General features: G+C 43.2%; 1 protein-coding gene across 1 annotated transcript in view; it reads right to left on the bottom strand.

Annotated features, from left to right (window-relative positions):
• The window catches only part of EGFL6 (EGF like domain multiple 6), a 61,067-nt gene that overhangs the window by 33,597 nt on the left and 11,265 nt on the right, over positions 1–16,205 (bottom strand). Inside the window, 5 exon segments of the mRNA XM_037822704.1 lie at positions 2,344–2,471; positions 4,792–4,926; positions 7,395–7,509; positions 10,227–10,346; positions 13,925–14,017. Of these exon segments, the coding sequence (XP_037678632.1) occupies positions 2,344–2,471; positions 4,792–4,926; positions 7,395–7,509; positions 10,227–10,346; positions 13,925–14,017 (591 nt within the window).

Raw genomic sequence — 16,205 nt, 5'->3', positions numbered from 1 at the left:
ACTATAACGAGCAAACTCTGAGAATTAAATTCGAGAGCACAGGTTATAAGGAGATAGAAAGTGGGCAAAGATTGGGCAATCGACAATTAAGGAGTACAGAATGCTCAGTAAGGCTCACTGTAAAGGTTCCTGGATTGTAAGATCTTACAGCAGTCACATTTACTCTTGAGTTTTAACTGCTATTTCTAAAGTCTGAGATGCTGAGCTCTTTATGTATAACCTGGTAGTTCCCTGGATCTTTGGGTATCTGCGTGACACCTGAGACTCAGAGTTCGAGTTCTGCAGCTCTGAAAGTCAGCATTACTTCAAAGAGCAACTGTTAAAGAAGCTGAAAAGGCGATCAGACTTCAACTAGAGATATGAATGAAGCTGATCTGTTTAGGACAGGGTAAAGGATGATACAGTCTGTATTTTAAAACTTCAAATTCTGTGGAGACCAAAGGAAGAGATGTTTATTTCGTCCAAAATTTAAATTTTCTGTAGCACACTATCTGATTTAACCTGTCTGGTCAGTTTATTTAAACAAAATAATTACATGGAACCTTGAATAGGGAATGAGATCTTGTTATTCTGTACTGGTTTTTGTAATATTCTGCCCTGAGTAATTTGGGTAGAAAATTAAAAATATATATATATATTTGGAAAGTCCTTTGAGGGACTGGGAAAAAATGTGGAAATATTAAACTTCCCCACCTGGGAAATTCCTGATACTCTCACAAGCATTAGGGACTCCCAATTTAATAAGTCAAGCCCTTGACTTGGGGCTTGCCCTTATGAAACTTATTCCTGCAAAGGAGAAGCTAAGCCTACTTATAATTATGCCTAAGAGTCACTCCTGGAGAACCTCTATTGTTGCTCAGTTGTGGCCTCTCTCTCTAAGCCAAACTCTGCAGGTAAAGTCACTGCCCTCTCCCTTACAAGGGACATGACTCACAGGGGTATAAATCTCTCTGGCAATGTGGGACATGACTCCCAGGAATGAGACTGCCCTGGTATTGTGGGATTGAGAAAGCCTTCTTGACCAAAAAGGGGAAGAGAAATGAAACAAAATGAAGTTGAGTGGCTAAGAGATTTCAAATAGAGTGATAAGGTCATTCTGGAGGTTATGCTTAATGCAAGTTTCAGCTGGATATTGCAATATGCCACAGTATGCCAAGCCCCAACCAACAATACTCCTAAAACCCTAAAGAATACACTGGACTCTATCTAAGACTCTATAACAGTTTTACCTACTAAATTTATTTTTTCAGAAACATAAAGTCTCCAGATACCTCCTCTGCCAGATAAGCCCTGAAACCCAAAGGTACCAGTCTCTCCATGAACATCAACCAGTTTCATTCCTCTACCCCGTAATGTTGATACCTCTTTGCAGCACGAAGAAGTTAGAATGGTCATTGCCCAGATATCCCTGAAGATGGAGAGAATGATCAAAGAAAAGAGAGGTGATGTAATGGAGAAGTTAGGATTTAACAAATGATTATGACTACTGACTCATTATATGGATATTTCTTTTTAGTTCCTAGTGTATTAGAGCAGCCAAAAGGAAATACCTGAAATTGCTGAATTGTAATCCAATCACCTTGATCTTTGATAGATTGTATAACTATATGCCTTCATCTTGAGACCGTGTGATTTTAAAAACCTTGTGATTGACACCCCATTTATCCAGTGTATGGTTACATGAGTAATAAAATAAAAAGGCTTGAAAAAGATCAAAAGAAAATTTTAAAAAATCAATAGCACGTTTGAAAATTGTGGTGATGAACACACAGCTATGTGATAATATTGTGAGCCACTAATTGTATATTTTGGATGGATTGTATGATGTGTGAATATGTCTCAATAAAATTGCATTTTTTTAAAAAAAAAGAGTGAATCCAAGTTTGAGGATGAAAGAAAATATCAGCTTCATTACATTTAGTTTTGGGTTGAGTATTCTGGAAAAACTCCTGATTCACATGGTTTAAAAAGCTTTGTAGTTTTAAGCCACTGCCATTTTATGATGGCTTCTCACTGCAGCATAACCTAGCCTATCCTGACTGATATATAGGCTTAGGTCTTTTGTCCTTAAGTCTTAGTTTCAGTATTTGAAAGCACATTGTGACCAGAGAAATAATCAAGAAATGTTGCTGTTCTTTAAGTTTAGTGCCTAAAGCTTCAGTGAGTGTTGGAGATGTGGTCCTATTAGCAAAGAACACAAAGTTGAGGCAAAGTCCAGTTAAATTCAAACATGCACACACACACACACACACACACATACATAAAGAAATGAAAGGAAGAGGGAGATATGAAGAGAATGCTTTGTTGAGAATAGCTAAGATGCCATGACCAAACTCTACTCACGAGAACACTGAAGTCTGCTGCCTTTATATCCCTGCTTGCATTTACACTTGAAGGAGCCTTGAGTATTGAAGCAGTTGGCATGGAAGTTGCATGTATGAGTCTTCCCAGCACATTCATTTATATCTAGAAAATGGAAACATTCCAGTGAACAACTTTGCGGTACCAGAGCTTGTCAAAAGACTATCCCTTACACTTGAGCAATCCCAGGGCCACCACTCCACACCCCCAACTCTGCCCGAGAACAGAGAGTGTGCAAAGTAGCAGCATGTTGGCAGAGTCTCAGCTTTGCCAGATGCCTGGTGTGAATGGATTGTGTCTGCAGCTCGCTTCCCCCACAGAAATTTCCATCTCCCACTTGTCAATGCTATTAAAATCTGTAAGCTCTTTAGTTTTCACCTTTCTAATCTAGAACTAAGTAACAACATCAGAAAATAAATTCTATATTTGGAAGGGCTCAGAACTCCTAACAAAACAAAGGACAAGATACACTAGGGACCACTGACGTCATTGGAACTTATAAGCAGAAAGCGTTTTGTTCAAAGACTGCCAGGATCAAGGGTCAGGCTGGTCCAAGCTAGTCTGCGGTCGCAGCTAGGTAGGGGCGGGCACCCACGGAACCTTCTGCTGTTAGGTTTGCTTTGTGGGTACCGGCGGAGGCTCTTCCCAGAGGCGAGGGCGAGGCGGGGGACTTGGCCGAGTCCCCGGAGGAGGCGTGCAAGGTGTGGAGGGCAGCGAGGGAGAAAAACGAGACACTCTCCTTTCGGGGGGATAGAACAAAAAGCCTTTATTCAGGGGTGAGCACAAGTTATATAGGCTGGCATAGAGGGCGGGGTTGGTGTAGGGGTGTAAGGGCCTTAAATGGTAATGCTGAGGGGAGAAAGGCTAGGATTGGTTCTGAGAGGACGCGGAAGCTGTTTGCCGCGGGCAGGAGTTGCTCTGGCAACGGTGCATGCGCACTGGCGGTGGGGGAGTTGCTCTGGCAACGGGGAGTGTGTGGCAAGATAAGGGAGGCGGTTTTCTCTGGCAAGCCTCCTCCAATGGTTGTATTTTGGGTGAGGAAATGGGGCCTGCCTCCGGCCTCACTCTCTCAGGCCCGGGGGGCTGTGGAGGGCGCTACCGCCCGTGCCCACCACCCTCCCCAGGGGCTGATCAGGTCCCCCGGCCCAGGCCCGCGAAGTCGAAGCACGTAATCAGTATCCCGCACTAGTCTCCTGGGTGTAGACTTGTATTGTCTGCTGAATTCCACCCACATGAGAGGCTCACTAACCCTCTTCTCCATTTTGCTTTCCATCTCTGCATTTGTAGACATAAGCACACCAAATTGCGTATTGCTTTACTTTACCCACAAAGGGAGCACAGATGCTAATCTTAATCAGTTTTAAAATCAGAAAGATTGCTTTTCTTTTGAAGCTTTCTGTGTGAATCCCAGTTCCTTCTGGTCAAACCTTTCTTTAGGTCTCAGGCGATGGGATTAGGTTCCTGTCACCCAGCATCGTTGGCTTAGAGTGGACGGGCCTTCAGGAGGCCGTGGAGTCCAGGCCCACCTCGAGCTGTGGGGTCCTAAGCAAACATGGATTTTGTGAGCTGATCTGTAACGGTCAGGCACACACCTTTGTCATATGTTAGGTGAACCGGAATCCTTAGGGAGCTGGAATTTCCCTTTGCTGTAGGGAGCAGACCCCCATCTTACCTCATGATATCAGGGGCCATGGGAATGCATTGCAGGCTCCCAAAATAGCCCGTTTCACTAGCTCTTGAGAACTGGAATCCTTTCCCTCAGGGAGAAAGAAACAGCTTCACACAGATGAGGCTAAGAGCCAACTGATAGCAAAATCTTATCAGAGAGTGGTTTGGTGACTGTGGAAACCAAACATTTTCAGGGGATTTGGAGCCTGAACTGTGAAAGAGCAGGGGACGGAGGGCGGGAGGGAGGGAGGGAGAGAGAGAGAGAGAGAGAGAGAGAGAGAGAGAGAGAGAGAGAGAGAGAGAGAAAAGCATGTGCCTTCCTCTCCCTCATGGAAACTCAACAGTAGGGAGGCCTTGTTATTCTTTTAATCAAAAACGGAATACTGCTTTATTGTTCCTATTTTTAGATGTATACCTGGAGACAAAAACAAAAATACCACTGAAATAAAATAAAACCAGAGACAAAAAAAACAAATGCCAACCAAACATCAATGACAAAATCCCTTAAATACTCTATTCCAAGATATTCTGCCCCCATGAAAGAGCTATAAAGACTGAAGCTCCTAACTTAAATCCTTACTGACCTGGCTTCATGTGATTTATCTCAACAGGGTTTCCTAAATGCCAGAAAGTTTAAAAACATGACTTTTTATGTGGTGTTAAGCTGGTCTTAGAAACAGCAGATTTTTCAGCTAACAGAGTGAATTAACAGGTTTGCTGCAGGGAGGGACGGGGGAAAAGCTGCCGCCTGAATCTTACCTACAGTCATAGCGTCTGCTGATGTATTGCAGTTCGAAACCAACATGACACATGCAGTAGTAGCTTCCAAATGTGTTCACACACCTTCGATTGTAGGGGCAGATGGCTTCATCAGAGGCACATTCGTCAATATCTAGAGTGTAGAACCAGCAGGTGTTGGTGACAGCGAGAAAAGTGGCCCCCACCCGAAATCATACATATACACAGAGGTTTTTGCCTGGAAGCTCCGGTTATTCTCGTGCCATCATATTTCTGAGAAATGTTCTAGAGTCCCCCAGGCATGCCCATAAGTCTTCCCTTTATGTAGCCATATCACTTTGTACATCTTGTTTTAGAGGGATTATCTCACTAGAATGTCACTACTTATATTCACGTCTTGCCTATTAGACCCTGGTTCCTCCGGGGTAGGGACTGGATGTCTAGCACTTGGTACCTATAGATCAGATGTTGCGGAATGAATAAATACTTTCCTCCAGCTCTGTATATGAAGCATATACAATTTTTGAAGATACAGAGTCAGAATAGCTAAACCATAAGCCAACCAAACACATGAACACTTAAATTTTGCAGCTTACAAAAAGAATTATTTCCTTAGCAAGCTCCTCCAAGGCTCCTGCAGTATTGGAGCAAATGATGTGCTCAAATTTTTAGGGAGGCAGTTATATCAAATATATCATTTGTGCATCAAGTGGAATCATGTAATGATGCAAGTATAGCAAACACTGCTCCTTTTCTAGGATCGAGTGTCATGTTATACAAGCTTGCCTGCTATGTTGACCAAACCATTAAAACTCAGGCTTCGCTGTAACTTTCAGATGTCATATCAAATAGATGTTATGATGTCATTTTGGACCTATGGTGAAACCTGCAAGTTTGGTGCTAGTTTACTGTTCCCTCTTACATTCTTAAAATAATCAGCACCCGTCGGATCGAAGAAAAGTATATTTTGGCAATCCCCTGCAGGCACATGATCTTTCTCTTCCAATAAGAGTGGCAGCCACCAAACCAAAGAGGTAGGCAGAAATGTGGATTCAGTTTGGTCAAGAATCAGCCTTGCCATATAAATTTCATTGTACTAAGGACTACAAAACATTGTGAAACTAACTAAATCTTCGATTATTCTCAAAGGGTAGATACAACATTTTAATTTCCACGGATACTTTTTTAAAAGTGTTCAACTGATTTAGGATCTATGGATGAGCTTCCCAAATGCAGTTTATGAAGGTAAGTATTTCAGATAAACAGCCAATATCTGGAATGGAAAACAATTCTATTGTAGCGAAGGAGTCAGGACAGTGAATCACACTAGTGTTCACTTACGTAAATTGAAAAAGATTAAGCTCTCTCAATATTCTGATTTGGTTTGGCATCCCTTACTAATGCTCTTTGCTCACTTGCTCTAAGCATTATGTATCTTTAGTGCAATATAATTAAGTACTATAACTATATACAATGTGGTGGTTGAGCACAATTCCAGTCCGCAAGGGAACCAAGGCACAAAGCAAATACAGAGTTGAATAAGTCACTGTGGGGGGCCCACCCACACCCCTCAACATTCCAGGTCTCCAGGTCTGCAGAAGGCTGTTTGCTGCACCGGTGACTCTGCCTTGATGTCCCTCAGGCAGGCTGGGAGTGCTGGGGAGTTCATTCCCGGGAGCAGCCCCCATCAATGAAGGGTGGAGTCAGAGTATAAATAAATACCTGGTGTCCTCACCCCAGAGGGACAACTCGGAGGCAACCACCTCTGTCTGCCAGAGGCGCCCATAGCTCATTTAACCTGCTCCCTGAACTCCTTTTACACTGGTTGCCTTCCCTTTCCTGGGTCCCTTCCCTGCTTCTCAGTCAGTTTTCCTAGGATCACCTCCCAAATAACAACTGGCTCTTGAACCCTTGCCTCAGTGTCAGATTCTGAGAGACCCAAAACTAAGACACCCGATAAGGCAAGGGAGAGCAAGAGGCCAAAGTTCTAACGCATTGATTAGACTAAATAGAATGTTACTAATGAAGGTTTTATCTGTCCTTTAATATAATTGATTCATTCTTCTCATTTTTCTCTAAGAATAATTGGTCCCAGAATACTGAGTTCTTATGATTTAGAGCAAACTTTAAAGACATTGTGAAATTACATGCTAACAAACAGTACGGAACACATGTACTATTTTCAATAATCTTACATTTAACAGAATAAGTAAATACATTTTTACAGGCACATATTAGCTAGAACCCAGAATAAAGGCCAATGGCCCTTGGGATCTTACCCACTGAATAACAATAGTAATAATATTGGAGGCTCTACTGCATGGTAATTGAAGTAAAATGTTCAGGATAAATATACCAAAATAAAATTACCTTTATCCTTTTTTCACGGAGGCATTAGGCAATCCAAAATAATATAGAGGTGTTCCTTCCAGCGCCCAAAGTGTGTCTAGAGCATGTATGGCTAAAAAGGTCATCTCAGAAATGGAACAAAAATCTGTACTTTTTGGAGCTTGCAATGGCTAGTCAACAAGCAGACTCTGATGAATGAAAAGGAGGAATTCAGTAAAAAGCGGGGTATCAAGGGCAGAGGTGGAGAAGTAGAGGCGATTCCTGCTGTCCTATGTGTACAGACTCTTCCATTTGGGGCCAGACAGAGACCTGGGGCTGGACACAGACACCGTGGCCCGTGCTCTGTGTCTTCGCAGCCATACTGGCAGTTCTTCACGGCGCACGTCCCAGAGTCTGAAAGAGCAGGCAGATTAGCCTTTTTCTCCCGAGATGCTAAAAAACTGCTTCCAGAGAAACTGTCTCTGGATGCCAGGGCATTAAATGTAACAGGGGGAATGGTACTGTGGGTAAGCTTCGCTGTGTGAGTCCAGAATGAAGGGCCCAATGGAACCTGAGCTATTTGCGGCAGGGGTGGTAAACCGGCAGCTGTGGGCTGAAGCAGTCTGTTTTGTTGGCTGATGCATTAAATTTGATGATCCTTAGACAGGGCAAGTACCCCTCAGTTACTGAAGTCTCTATCTTGCATGTGACCTAATCATTTGACCAGCCTCTACAAGCTGAAACACAACCTCTGATGTAGAATATCAGACCAAGTAATTGGTGTAAAGGACTCCATTCTAGAGCTCTTTTCATGGATACCTGGCTCAATTGAGAGTCACCCAAGTCACAAGACTTGGTCTTTAGTTGTCTATTAAAATAGGAGGAAGAAACAACTGATTTGCTGCCTGAAAGCCATTCTGGCCCCCCGTTTCTCTTGCAACTTCCCACCATCAAGGCTGGAAAGCCAGATACTTCTTCCCAGCCTCCTTTGCAGCAAGGAGTAGCCAGAGAGATTTAAAGATAGGTCTGAAGCAGGGAGTGAGGCTTCTGGAAAAGATTTTGCTTCATGGTAAAAAACAAAAAAAACAAAAAAACAAAAAAACAGGCATGAAAGAGGCCTTCATTGGCATCATCCCTTCTCCCTTAATCTTGCCTACCCTGAGTGCATGTGTGATATCTGGAGCTGGGGTAGCCATATTGTGACCATGAGGCCACAAGCATGAGAAAGAAACCAATACTCTGAGGATGGCAGAGGCTGAGTCCTTGCTGAGCTGCTCTGGAACTACCTGCCTCCAGCTTTTTGTTGTTGCTGTAGTTGTTGTTAAATGAGATAATTTAGTTGGATTTTTCTGTCACTTGCTGCTAAATCCATCCTACTTATTAAATACATTTCCTTAGCAGGGGTCCAGCTAGCGTGGGTCAGAAGTGCATGGAGGTTAAGATGCTCATTTGACTCCAGCCCAATGGCCACTACAGGGGAACATGGTGAATATACTCTCTCCATCTACCTCTCTCCATAATTCACCAATCACCCAGCTGGACAAAAGAGACTTCAAGGAGCCAGGTGCAGTAAAATCAGCATCCAGCGGAGAGGGCCAGGACTACCTGGATACTTCTTTGAGCTACAAACAGGAGGGCACAGACAGCCCCTACAGATACAGACACAGACAAAGAGGGTGTAGGGATAGAGACCCAGGTAAAGGTAATGTAACAGATACCTACTCACAGCTATACTTCTAGCTTATTCCCTCTCCTCTTCTCTTCAGATTGTTTTCTTTTTAAATGAATCTTCAAAATTGGCCTAATTCTATTTTCCCATTTGGGGCAGATAACTGTCTTGGCAGTGATGAGGCTTTCATGGAATGTTCCAGAGACATCCATTAGCGAAGATCTTTTTAAAAAAAAACTTTTAAGTGATTACTAGAAAAGCCTGGATAGTGGCTCCCTTTGGCGGAAGTGAGGAGGTTCTGGCAAAAATCTATCTGGTGGTGGTTACAAAGTTGCTTGCCTTGTAAGAAGTCATTTTGTGTGGGTTTCTGCTTAATTTATAATAATGATTTTTAAAAAGACCCTTCGGATGCCTGCTTTATCTCTTAGAGCTTGCTTGATAATGGAGGATCTGGATGATTGGTGATGAGGGGGCACTTTGCCAGGAAGGGACAGAAGAAGGAGGAGTCAGGGGAGCAGTGAGCCAAAGACTAGCCAATTTTATAACTGCAGGAAAGCCCAGAGAGCTGGTGCAACTGCAATCAAAGGAAGCTGGCAGAAGGCACAGGCTCCAAGTTTGTCAGGGGCTGCCGGAGAGGGGTGGGAAGGGAGATGGGGGGGAGCAGCTGGGAGTGGGGTTGCCTTTCAGCTGCAACATAAAACCTGAAAAGCCTTCCCTCCCAGTAAACGAAAGGATATAGACTCTCACCCTCCCACAGGACATGGGTTTTCTTTATCACAGAAGGGCTTTTCTTTTCAGGAATGTGAGTTGGAATGTCTTTCCAACAAGAGCCTCTAATCTTTGGGAGTGGGGCAAGGGGCGTGAGAAAGGTAGTTGGTGGGAAGAACTGATGGCCCTGGATAGATTATATCACCTCCCTAGACCAATATGCTTATTTGATTCAGTATTTTTACTTTCATGAAGAAACCCAACATACCCTTGATATAAAAAATATACAGCACTTAAAAGTTTATATCATATTATAATATTTTCAAATATATATATTTCCCCCCAAGTCAGTCTTTTCATTTAAAGAGTTAAGTGCCCAGAATAGGCAAATTCATAGGGACAGAAAGCAGATGTGTGGCTGCAGGAAACGGGACTGGAGAGTGACAGATAGTGGGTACTGGCTTTCCTTTTGGGGTGATGAAATGGCTTGGAGCTTGATAGTGGTGATGGTTGCAAAGCACTGAATATACTCAACACCACTGAGTTGTACACATTGAAATGTGTCTCCTGTTTCATGTATTTCACCCCCCCCACCCACACACACACACAGTAAATGCCCAAAGATATTTCAGTCTGGGGTGATGTTAGACATTGTTTTTAAAAATCACTCACGTCAATTTTTTTTCTCAAGCATCAAACGGCCAAAGACAAACTGCACACACTGACCAGGACCAGCCCGGATATTGAAACTTACTGGCACACGTGGTATCTGGCATTAGCACACAGTCGCTGAGGCAGAAGCACTTGTAGCTGCCGTATGTGGTCACACATCTGTGGGGGCAGGGCTGGGGCTTTAATCCACACTCATTCACATTTGCAGGGATCAATCAGAAAACACAAAATGGTCACCTGAATTTGACATGGAATACTAGACCTCAGTACTGGGATGAACAACTGGGTTGTCAACCCCACCCCTGGGAGAGAGGGGCTAGGGTCCTGACACTCTATGCTGAAGGGTTGGGGAGGACATGGGGCATTTGGAATTATTCAGTGTTGGAGGGAACATAAGTTGGTGCAATCATTTTGGAAAGCTGTTTGGCAGAAGCCACTGAAACTAGAGATATAACTCCCCATGACTTAGCAATTACGCTCCTGGGTAAATACCCAACAGAAATGTGGGTATATGCTCACCAAAAGGGGTGTACTAAAACAATCAGAGTAGCAATACTCATAAGAGCCACAAAATGGAAACAACCCAGACATCTCAACAAAAGGATGGAAGGATAAATGTATTGTACACTCACACAGTAGAATACTATATAGCAATGAGAACAAACCACGATGACACACGAAAGTGGATGAATCTCACAAACATGATATTGAGTGGGAGAAGCTGGATACAAACAGATACTGGCTGTATGCTTCCATTTATATGAAGTTCAAACCTGGGTACAACTGATCTGTAATGTTAGAGGTCAGGGTATGGCTCCTGAGGCGGGAGAAGGGGTGGGCAGGGGATGAGTGATTAGAAGGGACTGTGAGGTGTCTTTCAGGGGGCTGTTAAGTTTGTTTCTTGATCCAGATACTGGTTATATGGGTATTCAGCTTGTGAGAATTCACTGAGCTGTTCATTTTTGATATAGTCACAGTTCTGTGAGTACAATAGTTCAATACAAAACGCAGAAACACACAATATAGAGATTTCTGCCTTTAATGGTATCTCAAGTGGCCTATGACAGATGCCAAGAGGACAGTCTCAAGTGGGTTGTCCTGTTGGCATCTGTCATAGGTAGGCCCTGCACCAGCTGAATTGACCCAGCTCACACTCTTCTAGAAGAAGCCCTGCCAGTGAGCTATTTATGGTGATGTTGTAAAGCTATATTTAATCATGTGTAAAGATGGTCACAGGGTAGCATTAAGTGAAAAAAGATTGCAAAACTATTTGTATGGTTTGAACCCAAAATTATAAAAAAAAGTAAGTTTTCTGGTGTGACATCCCCGGTTAGGGATACAGCTGAATTATTATTTAGGAGAGTAGGCTTCTTGACGCCCCTTGCTCAAGCACTTGGATTTGGCTCAAAGAAGCACCTTGGGGGCTCTGGCCTCCGTGCTGGGGGTAGGACATAAGAGACCTGTCGCTGAGGCTGCAGGGCTGGTGGCTCCAAGAAAGCTATTGCAGTGTCTGCAGTTAACCTCAGGGTGCGACCACTCGCCCTTCTCCTAGCACCCTAGCAGCTTTCTTAAAGGCAGTGGAACTTGACTTGCTGCTCTTTGCTCAACTTCATGGTAGGACTAGGGAGGCTTTCTGAGTTATGGCAGGTTTCCGTACATCAGAGTTTCTCAGCCTTGGCACCGGTGACATTTGGGGTTGGCTCATTCTTTGTTGTGGGCTGTCCTGTGCATTGTAGGACACTGAGCAGCACCCTTGGCCTCCACCCACTAGATGCCAGAAGCGCCTCCCCATATCAAGGAGAAGCAACCAAAAATGTCTCCAGATATTGCCAAGCATCTCCTATGGGGCAAAATTACCCCAGTTGAGAACCACTGCTCTATAGCAGAGACCAGACCCCTTACTCCAATGAGGGATTTTTATTCATCATAATATTTAGAGCACAGTTTCTCAACCTCAGCAATACTGGCATTTGGGCCCAATCACGCCTTGTTGTGGGGTGGTCCTAGGGCACTGCAGGTTGTCTAGCAGCGTCCCTGCCCTTTGCCCACTCGATGCCAGGAGCACCTTCCTCCAGATGTCTCTAGATATTACCAGATGCCCCCGGAGTAAGGGTGCCTGACTCAGTAAATGAAAATACAGGATACCCAATTAAATTTGGATTCCAGATAAATGATTGATACTTTTTTACTCTATGCATGTCCCATGCACTATTTGGGACATTGGTATACTAACAGATTATTTGTTGTTTATGTGGAATTCAAATTTAACTAGGCATCTCTATTTTATCTGGCAACTCTTTCAGAGGGACAAAATCATCCAGGTTGAGAACCACTGTTCTTGACATTATAAATAAATTCTTTAAAGTCCTCAAATAAATAGCTTATGACAAAAGTCATAAATTGCCTTTCAAAATATATCAAGTACAATAAAAATGTGCAAATCATTCAACCATAAAATTCCATTTTTAGATATTTATCCTAGAAAAATACTCATTCAAAAGTGCAAGGGTATGTGTAGAATGATGTTCAATTCATCATTGTTTGCAATGGTGAAAAACTGGAGACAACTTAATAATGGTTAAATAAAGTATTTTCATATAAATGATTAAAGCATGCATACTATGGACTAAGATGTAGCTTTAAAACATAGGAGGTAGCTCTGCATGTGCTTACATGTAAAGATGCCCAGAAGAAATATTCGTTTTTTCACAGAAAAGGACTGTGAGGATGTAGAACAAACTGCTAACTATGGTTATTGTAGGAACTGGGGTGGAGAATCTCATTTTTAAATTTGTATCTTTTTTGCACTGTTGGATTAAAAAAAAATAACTGTGCCAGTTTATATATATTATGTCCCCCAGAAAAAGCCATATTCTTAGACACAGTCTTGCGGGGGCAGACGTATTAGTGCTGATTAAGTTGGAACGTTTGGATTAGGTTGTTTCCGTGGAGATGTGATCACTCAGTTGAGGGCAAGATCTTTCACTGGATAATTTCCATGGAGGTGTGGCCCCACCCATTCAGCGTAGGCCTTGATTAGTTCACTGCAGTCCTATAAAAGCTCAGAGAGAGGAAGCAAGCTTGCTACACCGAAGGGGGACACTATTTAAAGAATGCACAGGAGCTGAGAGAGGAGCTTCAGCTTACAGAGACATCTTGGAGATGGCCTTTGAAAGCAGATTTTTGCTCTGGAGATGTTAAGAGAGGACAAATGCTCCAAGAGCAACTAAGAGTGACATTCTTGAGGAGCTGAAGCCTAGGGAGGAACACCCTGGGAGAAAGGCATTTTGAAACCAGAACTCTGGAGCAGACAACAGCCACGGGCCTTCCCAGCTAACAGAGGTTTTCTGGATGCCATTGGCCATCCTCCAGTGAAGGTACCCAATTGTTGATGCATTACCTTGGATACTTTATGGCCTTAAGACTGTAACTGTGTAACAAAATAAACCCCCTTTATAAAAGCCAGTCCATTTCTGGTGTTTTGTACTCCAGCATCATCAGCAAACCAGAACAATAACCAACTGGCATTACTTTGGTAACTTAAAAAGCACAATGCAGTTATCTGTTTAAAGCAAAAAAAAAGCCTTTTACAGGCCATCTCAACAAAAATGTAGGAAAGACTTCCCATTTTTCGAGAAGAGATTGAGTGAAAAATCTGGTCCTCAAAAAAGACATGAGAAACCGTGAAAACCGTCTTGTGTCCCAAATCCTGCAGTGCTGACCTGCATTCTGAAAGCCCTGGTGGAGGTTTGGAATGTGACCCTGGTCTGTTGTACTGACCTTGACTGCAGGTTTTCCCGGTGTATCCTGGAAAACACCTACATTTGTTTGGTCCCACACACTCACCGAACTTGCATCCACGTTCACAAGCAGCTGAGGAGGGACACAAGAGTAGCAGTTAGCATGGGGACACACATGCAGGGATCGCCAGTGGTTTCCCAGAGAAATCCACGGGGACGTTATAGGGGGCTGGGCCATCTGCTTCCTCTCTGGTCCACTTTCACCTTTGAGATCTGGCAAGTGTTTTGATTGTGATCTGGCCCCGGCATCCCTCCACCTCAACACAGGCAGGTTGTGTCAGGTCTTTGCTTAGCAGTGCCATGCCTCTCTCTAGTGGCAGTCAAAGAAAAACAAAGCCCCCGGGACCAGAGTCAGTGAATTTTGCATGTAAACAAAAAACATTTAATAAAAGAAGCATAATATCTCAGCTGGAAGACAGTCCAGAGTAAGCCTGGGCCAAGTGCCAAGGTCCCTCCCCTTCTTTTGGGCACTTGCCTCTTTGCTTCCCTTCTTTTTTTTGTCTCCTATTTTTTGTTTTGAATGATCAGAATATGTGTACTCCTGTGTGCTATCAGGCAAATTAAATAACCCACAGAATCAAGTGTGTGCTACCTCCAGCTCTAAGGATAGGAACCAAAAATATGACAATGATGACGATGATGGCAATGGCATGAGAGAGCACGATGAGGACAGGATTACTTTCCTTTTAGTCACTGCTATATCCAAACACCTGACAAAAGGAGACACTCAATAAATCTTTATTCAGTGAATGCAGTGGTGGTAGAAACAAGACAGGTGGAGTGTGATAACTGATTGGATCAGGCACCAAAAAAAAACAGTCAAAGATGACGGAGATTTGGAGTCCAGTTGATAAGGACAAAAAGCAGGAGACAGGGAGAAAGGAAAACGGGAAGACCCAAGGAGAAGAAGGGGACAGGGAGAAAAAATAATGAATGAGAGAGAAAAGGAGATATGTAAAGGATCAAGAGTTCTCAGAGTGGTTCCTGGATCTAGAAGGAGCTCTAGAAATAGCCACGGTATGAAAGAATGACTCTGGAGTTGCCCACGTATGCTGCTTACTTCTCTGCCCATCAATTCCCTTGGCTCACAGGTCTACCTCTAAACAAGCCCGTTTCTTAAGACTATCATCCATCTTCCCCTTCAATGCCAGGTCCTATTTTGAGTTATTGCCACCATTTCTCTCCCAGTTACCAGGACTCAAAATCTTAGTTGACACTGACTATTCTTTTCTCATCCCCCAAATCAATCAATTACAACATCCTATCCCTGTTTCTATCTCCCATTCATTCATTGGACAGATGTTATTAGCTAAAGGGAACCATCCTGCCCAGAGATTCCTGGGAGGTTATTCCACACCCCTCTTTCTTCCACCAGTGCTTGATGGATGGGGGTGTCTAACAGCCTTGTCTCTTGTGTCTGGGCAGGACAAACTCTGTGGTGCAACGAACCACCTTGTGTGGCCCCTCCTTCCAGAAGCTTCCACAGATTTTTCCAACCACATGTGAACTCCTGCTCAACTTTGAGAACTCCACAGAACTTGGGCAGGCCTCTGCTGTGAAACTGGTCAGTCTCCATTTTACTAAATGATTAGACACGTATTTAGTGTCTATCCTTGGTTTCTGTCTACTACTTGATTCTGAGTGCTTTCAGGACAGGGACTTAAAAATTCGTCTTTGTTTCTCCTGCAGTGCTTGACATAGTGCTTTGAACATGTTAGATACTCAAATATTTTTGAATAACTAATAAAGCAATAGGTGTAGAACTTTTGGACAAATCGTCAGTAGGGGAAAGATGCTTCCCCAGCAAAAACTTCCACTTTCGGAGACAAAGGAGATCAAATTTGATTTCCAGTGCCTATTTTGTTACAGATGTGTACTTGGAGATGACATTTTAAGTTCAGATGTTAGAAAAAGAAATTTTTTCTTTTCTTTTTTTTTCATTTTTTTTAAGCCCTGAAGACCTCTGACTGTTCTCTGAAAACTGATTTTCCAATATGGTCCAGAAAGGAAAGCCCAGGGTAAATGCCAACTAGAACATACGAGAATTCATGAATGATATCCTTGCTACTACATAAGGTCAAAGCTCCAGAAAGATGTTTTCAATTTCTAGTAACTTCGCATCTGTGATTTGAACAGCCAATCCACAACCAAGGACAATTCAGTTTAAGCTGTAGGACTTAAGCACGCTTTAGACAAAGTAAAGCTCTCTTGTTCAGTTTGCACCCCCACCCCAAACTCCTCCATCTGCAGCTTTTCACTGG

Source organism: Choloepus didactylus, chromosome Y (genome assembly GCF_015220235.1).
Source record: "Choloepus didactylus isolate mChoDid1 chromosome Y, mChoDid1.pri, whole genome shotgun sequence".
NCBI classification, from domain to species: domain Eukaryota; kingdom Metazoa; phylum Chordata; class Mammalia; order Pilosa; family Megalonychidae; genus Choloepus; species Choloepus didactylus.
This window is presented reverse-complemented; position numbering and strand designations above follow the sequence as displayed.